Below are 17390 nucleotides of genomic sequence, written 5' to 3' on the forward strand. Positions count from 1 at the left end.
AATAAATCAAAGAATTCACAATATGAAGGAAAAATTTGCTAAGGAGATATTTTAAAGAAAACCCAATCAGAACTTCTGGAAATGAAAGACACATTTATGTAATTACAAAATGCAGTAGAAAATTTTTAACCACAAACTACATGAAGTAGAATAAATAATTTCAGAGCTTGAAGAAAAGGTTTTTGAATTAACCCAATCAGACAAAAATAAAGAAATAAAGAGAAGAAATTAGCAAAGTCTTAAGGAAATATGGAATTATGTAAAATAGCCAAACTTAAGAATCATTGGTATTCCTGAGGGAGAATAAAAAGCAAAAAGTTTGGAAAAAATTATTTGAGGAAATAATTGAGGAAAACTTCCCAGTCCATGCTAGAGATTTAGACATCCAAATACAAGAAGCCCAAAGAACTCCTGGGAGATTCACTGCAAAAAATATATCACCAAGGCATATAATTATCAGGCTATCCAAAGTCAATGTGAAGAAAAAAATTCTAAGAGCAGTAAGACAAAACCATCAGGTAGCCTATAATAGAAAACCTATGAGATCAACAGCAGACTTCTCAGCAGAAACCTTACATGCCAGAAGGGATTGAGGTCCTATCTTTAGCCTCCCTAAACAGAGTAACTGTCAGTCAAGAATTTTGTATCCAGAAAAGCTAAGTTTCATAAATAAGAAATAAAGTATTTTTCAGACAAGCAAATGTTGAGAGAATTTGTCACCACCAAACCAGCTCTATAAAAATGTTAAAAGAAGTTCTAAATCCTGAAACCAAAAGTCAACATGCATCAGAATAGAACCTCCTGAAAGCATAAAACTCACAGGGCCTATAAAACCATAATACAATGAAGAAAACTATGTATCTAAGTAACAATCAACATGATGAAGGGAACAGTACCTCACATCTCAATGTTGATTGTAAATGGTCTAAATGCTTCACTTAAAAGATACAGATTGATAAAATAGATAAAAATTCACAAACCAAATACCTGCTGTCTTCAAAAGACTCACCTAACACATAAGGATTCTTATAGACACAAGGTAAAGAGATGGAAAAAGATATTGCACGCAAATGAAAACCAACAGTTGACAGGAGGAGCTATTCTTATATCAGATAAAACAGACTTTAATGCAACAACAGTAAAAAAAAAAAAAAAAAGCAAAGACGGCCATTATATAACAATAAAAGGATCAATCCAACAAGAAGATATTACAATCCTAAATATATATGCACCAAACTCTGGAGCTCCAGAGAGTAGATTTTAGGTCCTCCTACCACCAAAACAAAAATCAAAACCAAAAAAAAAACCAAAAAAACAGAAAAGTAACTACATGAGATGATGGAATGTTAATTTGCCTGACTGTTAGTAATCAATATGCATATCAAAGTATGCTATACACCTCAAATATATATATATATATACACACACACACACACACACACACACACAATAATTTTTAAACAGCCATTGCCATTTCTAAGCCTGAAAAACAGTGGGAAGAAATAGTTCTTAATACTGACAGGAGCTATGCAGAGGGGGACCACCTGACAGGATCAGTGGTTTTTAGTAGAGAAACACAGGCACTGTCAAACAGTGAGCCAATAAGAAGAGAGTCAGAAAAATAAGTCCTCTACTGGTATTCCCTGCTGCCCTCTGATCTCCCACCAGTGCCTCCCCCTGGCCAAATCCAACCATAAACTAGAGGCCATAGATTTTAAACTCTCTGGATACAGAGCAAGGTGGGAAAGACATCTGGAGAGACAGATAGGAAATAGCCAACAAAGGGGGCATCTGCATTTTATATATGTGTGTATATGGAGAGAAAACCCATGATAAAGGAAGTGGTAAAAGATAAAGTATAGACTAGAAAATACATCCCCTGGAAAATGGCTCCTGAAGAGGCTGAATTGAGCTGTTTGTATTGGGGAGAGGAACAGACATTCAGGGATTCACACCAGAAGGAGGGACACTTCCTCCCAACCCTTCATCATGACAGAGAAGACTATCTAAGAGTGCTTCCCATGGGACTAGAGGCTGAGTAATTCTGTTCCCTAAGTTGAGTTTGATACTCCTCTAAAATCATGGGGAGGTCACTTGGGGTGGTGGTGAGAAAACTTCAAGTATTGGGGTACAGGAAGAAAATTAGAGAAAGCCTCATGGAGCATATAGGGAGTAGCAGAGAAGGTCCAGGGCATCTTGGTGCTCCAATTTGTTCAACAGCCCAAACCCCACGGGAGACAATGAGATGTACTCTTAGCAACAAAGTGATAAAAGAGAGGTGTAGCCAAGAGAACAGAAGCAGCTACAGAAAGAAATTCCATTTAGAAAGGATCTGTCCTGAATCTCCTAGCAGGGAGGAGCCAAGAGGCCAGAGGTGAGAAGCTGTTTCCTTTTCTGTTCATAGGTCTCTGTCTTGGTTGCCCCTGCCTCTTTTTCTCCTTCCTCCCTGGCTTTCTCAGTTTGATCCTTCCAACTCTGGCCCTCTTTTCCCTCAAGATCCTCACCTGTGCAGACACAAAGGCCTGAGACCTGGAGAAAAAGTGAGAAAAATGAATCTGAGCTCTTTTCTGGACATGCTGGAAATAACAGAAATCCCTACCAGTGGAAGTACACACTCCTACCTCGTGGAGTTTGACACAGAGTAAGAGCTCTATAAATACTGGATGACTGGTGAAAGCAGGAGATCCTGCCACTTAAATCACACATCTGAGACTCCTGAAAATATTTATTGACTTCATCAATGCCCAATTTAAAAAAAAATTAAGAACTAGAAATAAACATCAAATCACCTAAATAAATAAAAAACATTTATCAGAAAAGGATTAGCCAGTGCCATAAGAGAGAGAACTCTAGAGATGGTTTAAAGTTCAGAGCTAGACAAGATGTTGACTATCACCATTTCTTTTGCATAGTTTTGAAAATTCTAAATATTGTAATAATATGCAAAATAAAAATAAAAGTGTACATTATTAAAAACTATCGTAATGACAGATAATACATTTTTCTGCCAAAAACAGAAAATTTGAAAGAGACAATAATTTAATAAAAAGCTGCTAGCTTTGGAAAGTACTACTGTAAAATAACTGTATTTTAGAAAACATTTCCTTAAAATTATAATAATCAGAAGGTTTCTTAGGTAACAATAGCCAATTAGAAAGTATAATGGAAGGGGGGGGTGGAGCCAAGATGGCCGAATAGGAACAGCTCCAGTCTACAGCTCCCAGCGTGAGTGATGCAGAAGACGAGTGATTTCTGCATTTCCATCTGAGGTACCGGGTTCATCCCACTAGGGAGTGCCAGACAGTGGGCGCAGGACAGTGGGTGCAGCACACTGTGCGCAAGCCGAAGCAGCGCGAGGCATTGCCTCACTCGGGAAGTGCAAGGGGTCAGGGAGTTCCCTTTCCTAGTCAAAGAAAGGGGTGACAGATGGCACCTGGAAAATTGGGTCACTCCCACCCTAATACTGCACTTTTCCGACGGGCTTAAAAAACAGCACACCAGGAGATTATATCCCGCACCTGGCTCAGAGGGTCCTACGCCCACGGAGTCTCGCTCATTGCTAGCACTGCAGTCTGAGATCAAACTGCAAGGTGGCAGCGTGGCTGGGGGAGGGGCGCCCGCCATTGCCCAGGCTTGCTTAGTAAACAAAGCAGCCAGGAAGCTCGAACTGGGTGGAGCCCACCACAGCTCAAGGAGGCCTGCCTGCCGCTGTAGGCTCCACCCCTGGGGGCAGGGCACAGACAAACAAAAAGACAGCAGTAACCTCTGCAGACTTAAATGTTCCTGTCTGACAGCTTTGAAGAGAGTAGTGGTTCTCCCAGCATGCAGCTGGAGACCAGAGAATGGGGAGACTGCCTCCTCAAGTGGGTCCCTGACCCCAGAGCAGCCTAACTGGGAGGCACCCCCCAGTAGGGGCAGACTGACATCTCACACAGCTGGGTACTCCTCTGAGACAAAACTTCCAGAGGAACGATCAGGCAGCAGCATTCACAGTTCATGAAAATTCACTGTTCTGCAGCCACCGCTGCTGATACCCAGGCAAACAGGGTCTGGAGTGGACCTCTAGCAAACTCCAACAGACCTGCAGCTGAGGGTCCTGTCTGGTAGAAGGAAAACTAACAAACAGAAAGGACATCTACACCAAAAACCCATCTGTACATCACCATCATCAAAGACCAAAAGTAGATAAAACCACAAAGATGGGGAAAAAACAGAGCAGAAAAACTGGAAACTCTAAAAAGCAGAGCACCTCTCCTCCTCCGAAGGAACGCAGTTCCTCACCAGCAAAGGAACAAAGCTGGATGAAGAATGACTTTGACTAGTTGAGAGAAGGCTTCAGACAATCAAACTACTCTGAGCTACAGGAGGAAATTCAAACCAATGGCAAAGAAGTTAAAAACTTTGAAAAAAAATTAGATGAATGTATAACTAGAATAACCAATACAGAGAAGTGCTTAAATGAGCTGATGGAGCTGAAAGACAAGGCTCGAGAACTACGTGAAGAATGCAGAAGCCTCAGGAGCCAATGCAATCAACTGGAAGAAAGGGTATCAGTGATGGAAGATGAAATGAATGAAATGAAGCAGGAAGGGAAGTTTAGCGAAAAAAGAATAAAAAGAAACGAACAAAGCCTCCAAGAAATATGGGACTATGTGAAAAGACCAAATTTACATCTGATTGGTGTACCTGAAAGTGACGGGGAGAATGGAACCAAGTTGGAAAACATTCTGCAGGATATTATCCAGGAGAACTTCCCCAATCTAGCAAGGCAGGCCAACATTCAGATTCAGGAAATACAGAGAACGCCACAAAGATACTCCTCGAGAAGAGCAACTCCAAGACACATAATTGTCAGATTCACCAAAGTTGAAATGAAGGAAAAAATGTTAAGAGCAGCCAGAGAGAAAGGTCGGGTTACCCACAAAGGGAAGCCCATCAGACTAACAGCTGATCTCTCGGCAGAAACTCTACAAGCCAGAAGAGAGTGGGGGCTGATATTCAACATTCTTAAAGAAAAGAATTTTCAACCCAGAATTTCATATCCAGCCAAACTAAGATTCACAAGTGAAGGAGAAATAAAATGCTTTACAGACAAGCAAATGCTGAGAGATTTTGTCACCACCAGGCCTGCACTAAAAGAGCTCCTGAAGGAAGCACTAAACATGGAAAGGAACAACCGGTACCAGCCACTGCAAAAACATGCCTAATTGTAAAGACCATCGAGGCTAGGAAGAAACTGCATCAACTAATGAGCAAACTAACCAGCTAACATCATAGTGACAGGATCAAATTCACATATAACAATATTAACTTTAAATGTAAATGGACTAAATCCTCCAATTAAAAGACACAGACTGGCAAATTGGATAAGGAGTCAAGACCCATCAGTGTGCTGTCTTCAGGAAACCCATCTCACGTGCAGAGACACATATAGTCTCAAAATAAAGGGATGGAGGAAGATCTACCAAGCAAATGGAAAACAAAAAAAGGCAGGGGTTGCAATCCTAGTCTCTGATAAAACAGACTTTAAACCAACAAAGATCAAAAGAGACAAACAAGGCAAGTACATAATGGTAAAGGGATCAATTCAACAAGAAGAGCTAACTATCCTAAATGTATATGCACCCAATACAGGAGCAGCCAGATTCATAAAGCAAGTCCTGAGTGACCTACAAAGAGACTTGACTCCCACACAATAATAATGGGAGATTTTAACACCCCACTGTCAACATTAGACAGATCAACAATACAGAAAGTTAACAAGGATACCCAGGAATTGAACTCAGCTCTGCACCAAGTGGACCTAATAGACATCTACAGAACTCTCCACCCCAAATCAACAGAATATACATTTTTTTCAGCACCACACCACACCTATTCCAAAATTGACCACATAGTTGGAAGTAAAGCTCTCCTCAGCAAATGTAAAAGAACAGAAATTATAACAAACTGTCGCTCAGACCACAGTGCAATCAAACTAGAACTCAGGGTTAAGAAACTCACTCAAAACTGCTCAACTACATGGAAACTGAACAACCTGCTCCTGCATGACTACTGGGTACACAACAAAAAGAAGGCAGAAATAAAGATGTTCTTTGAAACCAACGAGAACAAAGACACAACGTACCAGAATCTCTGGGACACATTTAAAGCAGTGTGTAGAGGGAAATTTATAGCACTAAATGCCCACAAGAGAAAGCAGGAAAGATCCAAAATTGATACCCTAACATCACAATTAAAAGAACTAGAAAAGCAAGAGCAAACACATTCAAAAGCTAGCAGAAGGCAAGAAATAACTAAAATCAGAGCAGAACTGAAGGAAATAGAGACACAAAAAACCCTTCAAAAAATTAATGAATCCAGGAACTGGTTTTCTGAAAAGATCGACAAAATTGATAGACCGCTAGCAAGACTAATAAAGAAGAAAAGAGAGAAGAATCAAATAGACGCAATAAAAAATGATAAAGGGAATATCACCACTGATTCCACAGAAATACAAACTACCATCAGAGAATACTACAAACACCTCTATGCAAATAAACTAGAAAATCTAGAAGAAATGGATAAATTCCTCGACAAATACACCCTCCCAAGACTAAACCAGGAAGAAGTTGAATCTCTGAATAGACCAATAACAGGCTCTGAAATTGTGGCAATAATCAATAGCTTACCAACCAAAAAGAGTCCAGGACCAGATGGATTCACAGCCGAATTCTACCAGAGGTACAAGGAGGAACTGGTACCATTCCTTCTGAAACTATTCCAATCAATAGAAAAAGAGGAAATCCTCCCTACCTCATTCTATGAGGCCAGCATCATCCTGATACCAAAGCCTGGCAGAGAAACAACCAAAAAAGAGAATTTCAGACCAATATCCTTGATGAACATTGATGCAAAAATCCTCAATAAAATACTGGCAAACTGAATCCAGCAGCACATCAAAAAGCTTATCCACCATGATCAAGTGGGCTTCATCCCTGGGATGCAAGGCTAGTTCAACATACACAAATCAATAAATGTAATCCAGCATATAAACAGAACCAAAGACAAAGACCACATGATTATCTCAATAGATGCAGAAAGGGCCTTTGACAAAATTCAACAACACTTCATGCTAAAAACTCTCTATAAATTAGGTATTGATGTGACATATCTCCTAATAATAAGAGCTATCTATGACAAACCCACAGCCAATATCATACTGAATGGGCAAAACCTGGAAGCATTCCCTTTGAAAACTGGCACAAGACAGGGATGCCCTCTCTCACCACTCCTATTCAACATAGTGTTGGAAGTTCTGGCCAGGGCAATTAGGCAGGAGAAGGAAATAAAGGGTATTCAATTAGGAAAAGAGGAAGTCAAATTGTCCCTGTTTGCAGATGACATGATTGTATATCTAGAAAACCCCATTGTCTCAGCCCAAAATCTCCTTAAGCTGATGAGCAACTTCAGCAAAGTCTCAGGATACAAAATCAATGTACAAAAGTCACAAGCATTCTTATACACCAATAACAGACAAACAGAGAGCCAAATCATGAGTGAACTCCCATTCACAATTGCTTCAAAGAGAATAAAATACCTAGGAATCCAACTTACAAGGGACATGAAGGACCTCTTCAGGGAGAACTACAAACCACTGCTCAATGAAATAAAAAAGGATACAAACAAATGGAAGAACATTCCATGCTCATGGGTTGGAAGAATCAATATCGTGAAAATGACCATACTCCCCAAGGTAATTTATAGATTCAATGCCATCCCCATCAAGCTACCAATGACTTTCTTCACAGAATTGGAAAAAACTACTTTAAAGTTCATATGGAACCAAAAAAGAGCCCGCATCGCCCAGTCAATCCTAAGCCGAAAGAACAAAGCTGGAGGCATCACACTACCTGACTTCAAACTATACTACAAGGCTACAGTAACCAAAACAGCATGGTACTGGTACCAAAACAGAGATATAGATCAATGGAACAGAACAGAGCCCTCAGAAATAATGCCGCATATCTACAACCATCTGATCTTTGACAAACCTGACAAAAACAAGAAATGGGGAAAGGATTCCCTATTTAATAAATGGTGCTGGGAAAACTGGCTAGCCATATGTAGAAAGCTGAAACTGGATCCCTTCCTTACACCTTATACAAAAATTAATTCAAGATGGATTAAAGACTTACATATTAGACCTAAAACCATAAAAACCCTAGAAGAAAACCTAGGCATTACCATTCAGGCCATAGGCATGGGCAAGGACTTCATGTCTAGAACACCAAAAGCAATGGAAACAAAAGCCAAAATTGACAAATGGGATCTAATTAAACTAAAGAGCTTCTGCACAGCAAAAGAAACTACCATCAGAGTGAACAGGCAACCTACAAAATGGGAGAAAATTTTTGCAACCTACTCATCTGACAAAGGGCTAATATCCAGAATCTACAATGAACTCAAACAAATTTACAAGAAAAAAAACAAACAACCCCATCAAAAAGTGTGCAAAGGACATGAACAGACACTTCTCAAAAGAAGACATTTATGCAGCCAAAAAACACATGCAAAAATGCTCATCATCACTGGCCATCAGAGAAATGCAAATCAAAACCACAATGAGATACCATCTCACACCACTTAGAATGGCGATCATTAAAAAATCAGGAAACAGGTGCTGGAGAGGATGTGGAGAAATAGGAACACTTTTACACTGTTGGTGGGACTGTAAACTAGTTCAACCATTGTAGAAGTCAGTGTGGCGATTCCTCAGGGATCTCGAACTAGAAATACCATTTGACCCAGCCATCCCATTACTGGGTATATACCCAAAGGACTAGAAATCATGCTGCTATAAAGACACATGCACACGTATGTTTATTGCGGCACTATTCACAATAGCAAAGACCTTGAACCAACCCAAATATCCAACAACGATAGACTGGATTAAGAAAATGTGGCACATATACACCATGGAATACTATGCAGCCATAAAAAATGATGAGTTCATGTCCTTTGTAGGGACATGGATGAAACTGGAAAACATCATTCTCAGTAAACTATCGCAAAGACAAAAAACCAAACACCGCATGTTCTCACTCATAGGTGGGAATTGAACCATGAGAACACATGGACACAGGAAGGGGAACATCACACTCTGGGGACTGTTGTCAGGTGGGGGGAGGTGGGAAGGGTAGCATTAGGAGATATACCTAATGCTAAATGACGAGTTAATGGGTGCAGCACACCAACATGGCACATGGATACATATGTAACAAACCTGCACATTGTGCACATGTACCCTAAAACTTAAAGCATAATAATAATAAAATTAAATTAAATTAAAAAAAGAAAGTATAATGGAAAGAAAAAGTAACAATAATGGAAAAAAATCCAAAAACACCTATGACAGAAAGGAAAAGCATAATATTTCTGAATGGAAAGAATCAATGCAATAATGACATCACTTCTTCCATAATTGATTTACATGTTTTAATATAATACTCAAAAAATTGCAACGAGTTTTTATTAATTTTTAAAAAGTTACTTGAAGTTAGTAGTAAGAATCTCTTCTACAAAATAGCAAAGAAACTAATTCAATTGGTACGGGCACTAAAACCAGAAAAGATTGTGCAGGCAGGCAGTGATCTTTGAATATATTTTTAAATTTAATATATGACAAAAAAAGGGCATTGCAAACTAATGGGGAAGAGAGGGGTTATTTACTGAATGGTACTGGAACAATGGTCTAGTTATTTGTGGGGGGAAATTAATTTAGAGACTTTCTTGCTGTATCAGTTAAAAATTATTTTTTAAATAAATTTTTGTAAAGAAAATGCAAACAAATGGTTATTAAATACTGAATAAAGTCGGACATGTTGGCTCACGCCTGTAATCCCAACACTTTGGGAGATCCCAGCACTTTTGGAGACTGAGGCAGGAGGATCCTGAGGTCAAGAGATGGAGAATATCCTGGCCAACATAGTGAAACCCCGTCTCTACTAAAAATACAAAAATTAGCTGGGCATGGTGGTGCACGCCTGTTGTCCCAGCTACTTCGGAGGCTGAGGCAGGAGAATTGCTTAAACCCGGGTTCAGAGGTTGCAGTGAGCCGAGATCATGCCACTGCTCTCCAGCCTGGGCAACAGAGCAAGACTCTGTCTCAAAAAAAAAAAAAAACAAAAAACAGTTTACATTATTAAAAGCTTACTAGTCATGAAATAATTAATTTTAAAAGTGCAAATGTTAGGACTACATAAAAGTTTAAATGTGGCCTGGTGCAGTGGCTCATGTCTGTAATCCCAGCTCTCTGGGAGGCCAAGACAGGCAGATCACTTGAGCCTAGGAGTTTGAGACCAGCCTGAGCAACATGGTGAAACATCATCTCTACAAAAAAATACAAAAATTAGTCAAGGCTGGTGGTTTACGCCTGTAGTCCCAGCTACTCGGGAGGCTGAGGTGGGAAGATTGCTTGGGCCCATGAGTCAAAGCTGCAGTGAGCCGTGATCATGCCACTGCACTCCAGCCTGAGTGAAATAGACCCTGTCTTAAAAAAAAAAAAAAAAATTAAATGTATGCATGTACATAATACATTTTTAAAGGATAAATAGAATTTAATAGAAAATGAATTGGAGGAAAATTTCCCAGAAAATTCAACAGATAGAGGTAATATCCTTATGAGAGGAATATAGGCCAATTGCACTGCTACTTACAAGCTTTTGGCAATAAATTTGATTGGGAAGGATACCAAGTGGTTTGGAAATGCTCTGAATTTTACTTTTTCTACTCCCAATTAATCAGGAGTTGACAATGCCATGAGCACGACTGTCTCCATGATTGAGGAGCATGCACTGTGTCTGCAGGGTAAGAGTGGGAAGACAGGTTTGTGGAGTGGCACCAACAGGACTGATTGTGTGTGGGCTGCCCCACATTTCTTCGGGGGACGCTTATGTGAGAGTGGGCCTGGTGAGTTACCAAGCCACCCACACCCCTAACACTGTTCTAGATGGGAGACGAGAGCAGACCGGCTTCTCCCCATGCTGTACACCTCTAGAGGAGCCCTAGGGCCAGATCAGGTTGAGTACACAATCTTTTCAAATTTTGTATGGTTGCCAGCTTATTTCTTTCACTTGTTTACTGTAATATCTGATGTTTTTTATAATTTTGTATTTAGTTATAACCATGGTAGGGGTAGTGAATAACAAGATAATACTGTGAATCTCCCTCCTTCATCCCCTCTAACTTGTTTTCTCTTCATTTTTCCCCCTAGCCTCTTGCATCCCTTTCTTTTCTACTTTGTCCTACAAGTATCATATGAACAGCCTTCTCTCTTTGTGTGTGACTGTTATAAAATTTCAGTTTTTAAAATTAAATTCAGGTGTCTGCTCAAATTAGGGGATTTTTTTTTTATGCTGAAACTTCAGCAGAGGACTTTTCTTTTTGTTTCCCCCACAAACCCATCAGTCTGAGAGAGCATTGGGAGAAGAAATCTTGCTGCCTGGGATGCTGGTTTTTTCTATATTATATAAAACGTATGTAAATGTCTTTTCATTTGGGCTGGGGTTTGCATTGTCCCCTTGACTGTTGACCAAAGGCAGAGGCCAGTGGGCAAGTGGCCCTCACCCTGCCTAGCAGGGACAGAGACCCCAGCCAGTCTGTGTGGGCAGGGTGCTGTCAAGACCAAATTTCCAGGTGGAGGTCGGGGCAAAGGAGGCGGGGGGAACTTTGGAAGGGAAGAAGTATCTCTTTTTTCTCACGTGGAACGTTTACACGTTGCAGTAACATTTGAACTTTCCGAGATGTAATAATTTTGATAATAAAATCCTTAACCATAATAATCTTTAAAAAGAAGTCATATTCTCAAGATATGGTGAAACTCATACATATTAATAAGGTTGTGCTGCCAGACTCCATGATAAGCACTTTATTATTTTTATTTTTATTGTTAATATTTTAATAGTTTTGGGGAACTGGTGGTGTTTGGTTACATGGATAAGTTCTTTGGTGGTAATTTCTGAGATTTTGGTGCACCCATCACCCAAGTAGTATATACTGCAATGGTAAGCACTTTAAAAACATTGTTTTCTTTAGTACTACAAGACAAATTGGATAAATAATAAATAGACAATAAGATAAAATAGAAAATTAATGAGTAAGCTTATAAATGGAAAATGAGTGCTTGAAAATGTTAAAATTTACTAAACAATGAACTGAACACTAAAACAAAATTGATATATCAATTTTCATTCTATTATATTAATAGAATCATTAATAAATATTTTAAATTAAAATTCCCAATTTTGGCATGGACATGATGAAACAGACACACTCATGAACAAATTCTGGGTGTGTAAAGTACTACAATGTATCTATGTAATAACATTTTAGTATACATCAAGAGCATTCAAAATCCCCATACCTTCATACAGGGTCAGAATAACCTCTCTAAAAGACAATTTGGCTTGTCAAATCAATATCGTTTCATTCCATTTGACCCAGCAGTTTAGTTCTTGGAAATTATTATGTGGAGAAACTTATACATATGCATAAAGATATAAGAAAAAGTACATTTACAGCTTCATTTTTTCTAGTAGAAAATACTGGAAACAGATTAAATGCCCAACAAAAGATACAACCTACAGAATCTTTAAGAAAGTGAGCTTACATTTACTTTTTATGGGTGGATTTCTCTATGGGCCAATTGACACCTATTGGAGGAAGAAGCATGTCTGATAAATTTTCGATGTTTTCTTGCAAACTTCCTTCTGTTTCAAACTCACATGTTTACTGAAAGAAAAACAATTTATGATGAAAGAAAGGGAGAAAATATTTGCAAACTCTCTGACAAGGGATTAATAACCAGAATATATAAGAAACTCTAACAACTCACTAGAAAAAAATAGATAATCCAATTAAAAAGTGAGCAGAGGCCGGGTGCGGTGGCTTACGCCTGTAATTCCAGCACTTTGGGAAGCCGAGGTGGGCAGATCACAAGGTCAGGAGATCGAGATCATCCTGGCTAACAGAGTGAAACCCCATCTCTACTAAAAATACAAAAAATTAGCCAGGCATGGTGGTGGGTGCCTGTAGTCCCAGCTACTGGGGAGGCTGAGGCAGGAGACAGAGCTTGCAGTGAGCCCAGATTGCGCCACTACACTCCAGCCTGGGCGACAGAGCGAGACTCCGTCTCAAAAAAAAAAAAAAAAAAGCAGAATATCTGAATAGATATCTCAAAAGAAGACATACAAATGGCAAATACGTATATTAAAAACTGCTCAACATCACTAATCATTGGGGAAATGAAAGTCAAAACCACAAGAGATATCATCTCATTCCAGTTAGAATGGCTATTATAAAAAATACAAAAATGCAAGCAAAGGTGCAAAGAAAGAGGAATGCTTGTACACTGTTGGTGGGATTGTAAAGTAGTACAGCCATTATGGAAAACAATATGGAGGTTCCTCAAAAAAACTAAAAAGAGAACTGCCATATGGTACAGCAAGTTCACTGCTGGGTTTATATCCAAAAGAAAGGAAATCAGTACATAGAAGAGATATCTGCACTGTCATATTTATTGCAGCACTATTCACAATAGCAAAGATATGGAATCAACCTAAGTGTTCATGAATGGATGAATGGATAAAGAAAATATGAGATATATATAGAGATATATAGATACATACACACTATATATACACACACTGTATATATAGAGTGTATATATACATATCTCTCTCTCTCTCTCTCTCTCTATATATATATATATATATATCTCCAATGTGATACGCACACACACACACACACAGGGGCCTATTATTCAGCCACAAAAAGGAATAAAATCCTGTCATTTGCAGAAACATGGATGGAACTGGAGGTTATTGTGTTAACTGAAATAAATCAAGTAGAGAAAGACAAATATTACATGTTCTTACTCATGTTTGGGAGCTTAAAAAGTGGATCTCGGCTGGGCACGGTGGCTCACGCCTGTAATCCCAGCACTTTGGGAGGCCAAGGCAGCCGGATCACCAAGGAGGCCAAGCAGTAGAATCGCTTGAAACTGCGAGGCGGAATTTGCAGTGAGCCGGAAAAAAAAAAAAAAGTGGATCTCACAGAAGTAGTGAATAGAATGGTGGTTACCAGAGGCTGGAAAGGGTGGGGGGAGGGGAAGAATAGAGGATGGCTGATGGGGACAAAAACACAGTTAGGTAGAAGAAATAAGTTCTAGTATTCGATAGCACAGTAGGAAAATTATAGTTAATAATTTACTGTATGTTTCAAAATCGCTAAAAGAGAATAATTGTAACGTTCCTAACACAAAGAAAAGATAAATGCTTGAGGTGATGGATATCCTAATTATGCTGATTTGATCATTACACATTGTATACATGTACCAAAATATCACGTGTACCTCCAAAATTTCTACAACTATGCTATATCAATTCTAAAAATATGAAAAAATTCTCATTAAACTATAGGACATCTAGGTGGTAGAAAATAATGCACTTAACAGCAGTAAGCCATATCTATGTGGAAATATGGAGCAGTCTCCAAAATATTAAGTTAAAAAAGAAAAGGAAAGAAAAAAGCGGAAGGGTATGCTAACATTTGATTATGTCTTTTATGAAAATTATATAAATATGTTTTTATCCACGCATAAACTATTAATGGAAGGATTCCCAAGAAACATATTACTGGCTGCCTCTGGTGAAAAGGAAAGAGATTTGGAAGCCCCAAGCATGAGAGTCTTACTTTTCATTGTTTATATTTTTCATTTTATTTTAATTTTTACCATGTATAGATAATATATCTTAAAATAAAACCAAAATTATATTTAAAATTTTAAGAAGATTACATCCTTTGTATATATAACTTTTGCATTACTTTTGAAACTCTACTCAAGGAAAACAATATTAAAAGCAAAATACCTGTCAGTAAATTATAGAATAGCCAAATGCAAAAATTTAAAGCAGCAATTAAAATTAACATCACACTTTTTAAATAATACTGTGAAGTCTTTGGTTAATGTATTCATCCAGGAAATAAAATTTTTGAGTGCTTATATTACATCTTAACACATACTGTTAAAAGACAAAGACAAGGCCGGGCACGGTGGCTCAAGCCTGTAATCCCAGCACTTTGGGAGGCCGAGATCGCGCCAGTGCACTCCAGCCTGGGGGACAGAGAAAGACTCCATCTCAAAAAAAAAAAAAAAAAAAAAAAAAAAAAAAAGACAAAGACAAGATACAAAATTATCTCTAGATAATGATGTATACTGTTTAAAACAGAAAATTGGAAGTAAACCAAATACTAACATTTGTTATCTGTTAATGATAAGACTATTGTTAATTTATGTGGACATGCTTATCAGACATACAAGTGGTGATGAAAAATAGTTATTCCAGGCCGGGCGCGGTGGCTCACGCCTGTAATCCCAGCACTTTGGGAGGCCGAGGCGGGCGGATCATGAGGTCAGGAGATCGAGACCATCCTGGCTAACATGGTGAAACCCCGTCTCTATTAAAAATACAAAAAATTAGCCGGGCGAGGTGGCGGGCACCTATAGTCCCAGCTACGTGGGAGGCTGAGGCAGGAGAATGGCGTGAATCCCCGCGGAGGCTGCAGTGAGCCAAGATCGCGCCACTGCACTCCAGCCTGGGTGAAAGAGCGAGATTCCTTCTCAAAAAAAAAAAAAAAAAAAAAAGAACAGTTATTCCAACTCTTCTGTTGAAGAGTTGAATTTTTTTGCTTTTTTTGTTATTCCTCTGTGGAATATTTCCAGAAGTCAAATAAAGTTGAGGGTCATTCATGAATAGAAGGAGCTGGTTCACTATTGAGGGGCTCTTATCAAGACACTTAGCTGTTTTGTTTTGTTTTTTAAGACAGGGTCTCACTCTGTTGTCCAGGTTGGGTTGCGGTGGCATGATCTCGGCTCACTGCAACCTCCGCCTCCCAGGTTCAAGTGATTCTCTTGCCTCAGCCTCCCGAGTAGCTGGGATTATAGACATGTACCACCACACCCAGCTAATTTTTGTATTCTCAGCAGAGATGAGGTTTTGCCATGTTAGCCAGGTCAGTCTCAAACTCCTGACTTCAAATTATCTGTCCGCCTCAGCCTCCCAAAGTGCTGGGATTACAGGCATGAACCACGACACTCAGCCCCTTAGCTTAACTTTTAAACACAGCTTCCTTCTATTTCAGACAGACATTGAGACTGAGCCACCTGTTCCATGGATACCTCTACCAATGTTACCAATGGCTCCAGCCTCCAGATTTCCCAGTTCTTCCTGATGGGATTACGAGACATTCATGAGTGGCAGCACTGGCTCTCCCTGCCCCTGGCTCTGCTCTACCTCTTAGCTCTTGGTGCCAATCTCCTCATCATAATCACCATTCAACATGAGACCATGCTACATGAACCCATGTACCATTTGCTGGGCATATTAGCAGTGGTGGACATTGGCCTGGCCACCACCATCATGCCCAAGATCCTGGCCATCTTCTGGTTTGATGCCACGGCCATCAGCCTCCCCAAGTGTTTTGCTCAGATCTATGCCATCCACTGCTTCTTCTGCATGGAGTCAGGTATCTTTCTCTGCATGCAGTAGACAGATACATAGCCATCTGTCGCCCTCTTCAGTACCCCTCCATAGTCACTAAAGCTTTTGTCATCAAAGCCACAGAGTTCATCATGATCAGGAATGGCCTGTTGACCATCCCAGTGCCTATACTGGCTTCCCAGAGACACTACTGTTCCAGGAATGAAATTGGGCATTGCGTCTGCTCTAACTTGGGGGTTATCAGCCTGGCTTGTGATGACATCACTGTGAACAAATTTTACCAACTGATGCTAGCACGGGTCTTGGTTGGGAGTGATATGGCTCTGGCATTTTCTTCCTATGCTGCAATCCTTCACTCTGTGCTGAGTCTGAACTCAGCAGAAGCAATGTCCAAGGCTCTGAGCACTTGTAGCTCCCACCTCATCCTCATCCTCTTCTTCTACACAGGTATAATTGTGCTGTCTGTCACATACCTTGCAGAGAAAAAGATTCCCCTTATTCCTGTGTTCCTTAATGTGCTGCAGAGTGTCATCCCCCTTGCACTCAACCCCCTGGTCTATGCACTCAGGATGCACAAACTCAGACTGGGCTTTCAGAGACTGCTTAGGCTGGGTCAGGATGTGTCCAAGTAACTCCAGCTTTAGGAATCCAGTAAGACGTTAGGAAATGACAGAGGTTTTAGCTCTCAACAGATCAGGGTTATAATCTGCACTTACCACACTCCCTAGGAAAAAAATGGCCAATAAAATCATGAAAACTGTCAGCCTCACTAATCAAAATATGTATATTAAAATTACAAGAAAATTTCCTATTACCTGGAAAATAAGTAAGAACAGAATAGTGAAATGT

The 17390-nt window shown here is 39.5% G+C and overlaps 1 protein-coding gene across 1 annotated transcript; it reads left to right on the forward strand.

The window, feature by feature from the left end:
• Positions 1 to 16211: 16211 nt before the first annotated feature.
• LOC100594287 (olfactory receptor 56B4-like) lies at positions 16212 to 17173 on the forward strand. The gene is given in 2 exon segments (XM_012503847.2): positions 16212 to 16581; positions 16584 to 17173. Coding segments are annotated over 2 exon segments (960 nt in total).
• Positions 17174 to 17390: the final 217 nt, after the last annotated feature.

This window comes from Nomascus leucogenys, chromosome 15 (assembly GCF_006542625.1).
Source record: "Nomascus leucogenys isolate Asia chromosome 15, Asia_NLE_v1, whole genome shotgun sequence".
Taxonomy (NCBI): Eukaryota; Metazoa; Chordata; class Mammalia; order Primates; family Hylobatidae; genus Nomascus; species Nomascus leucogenys.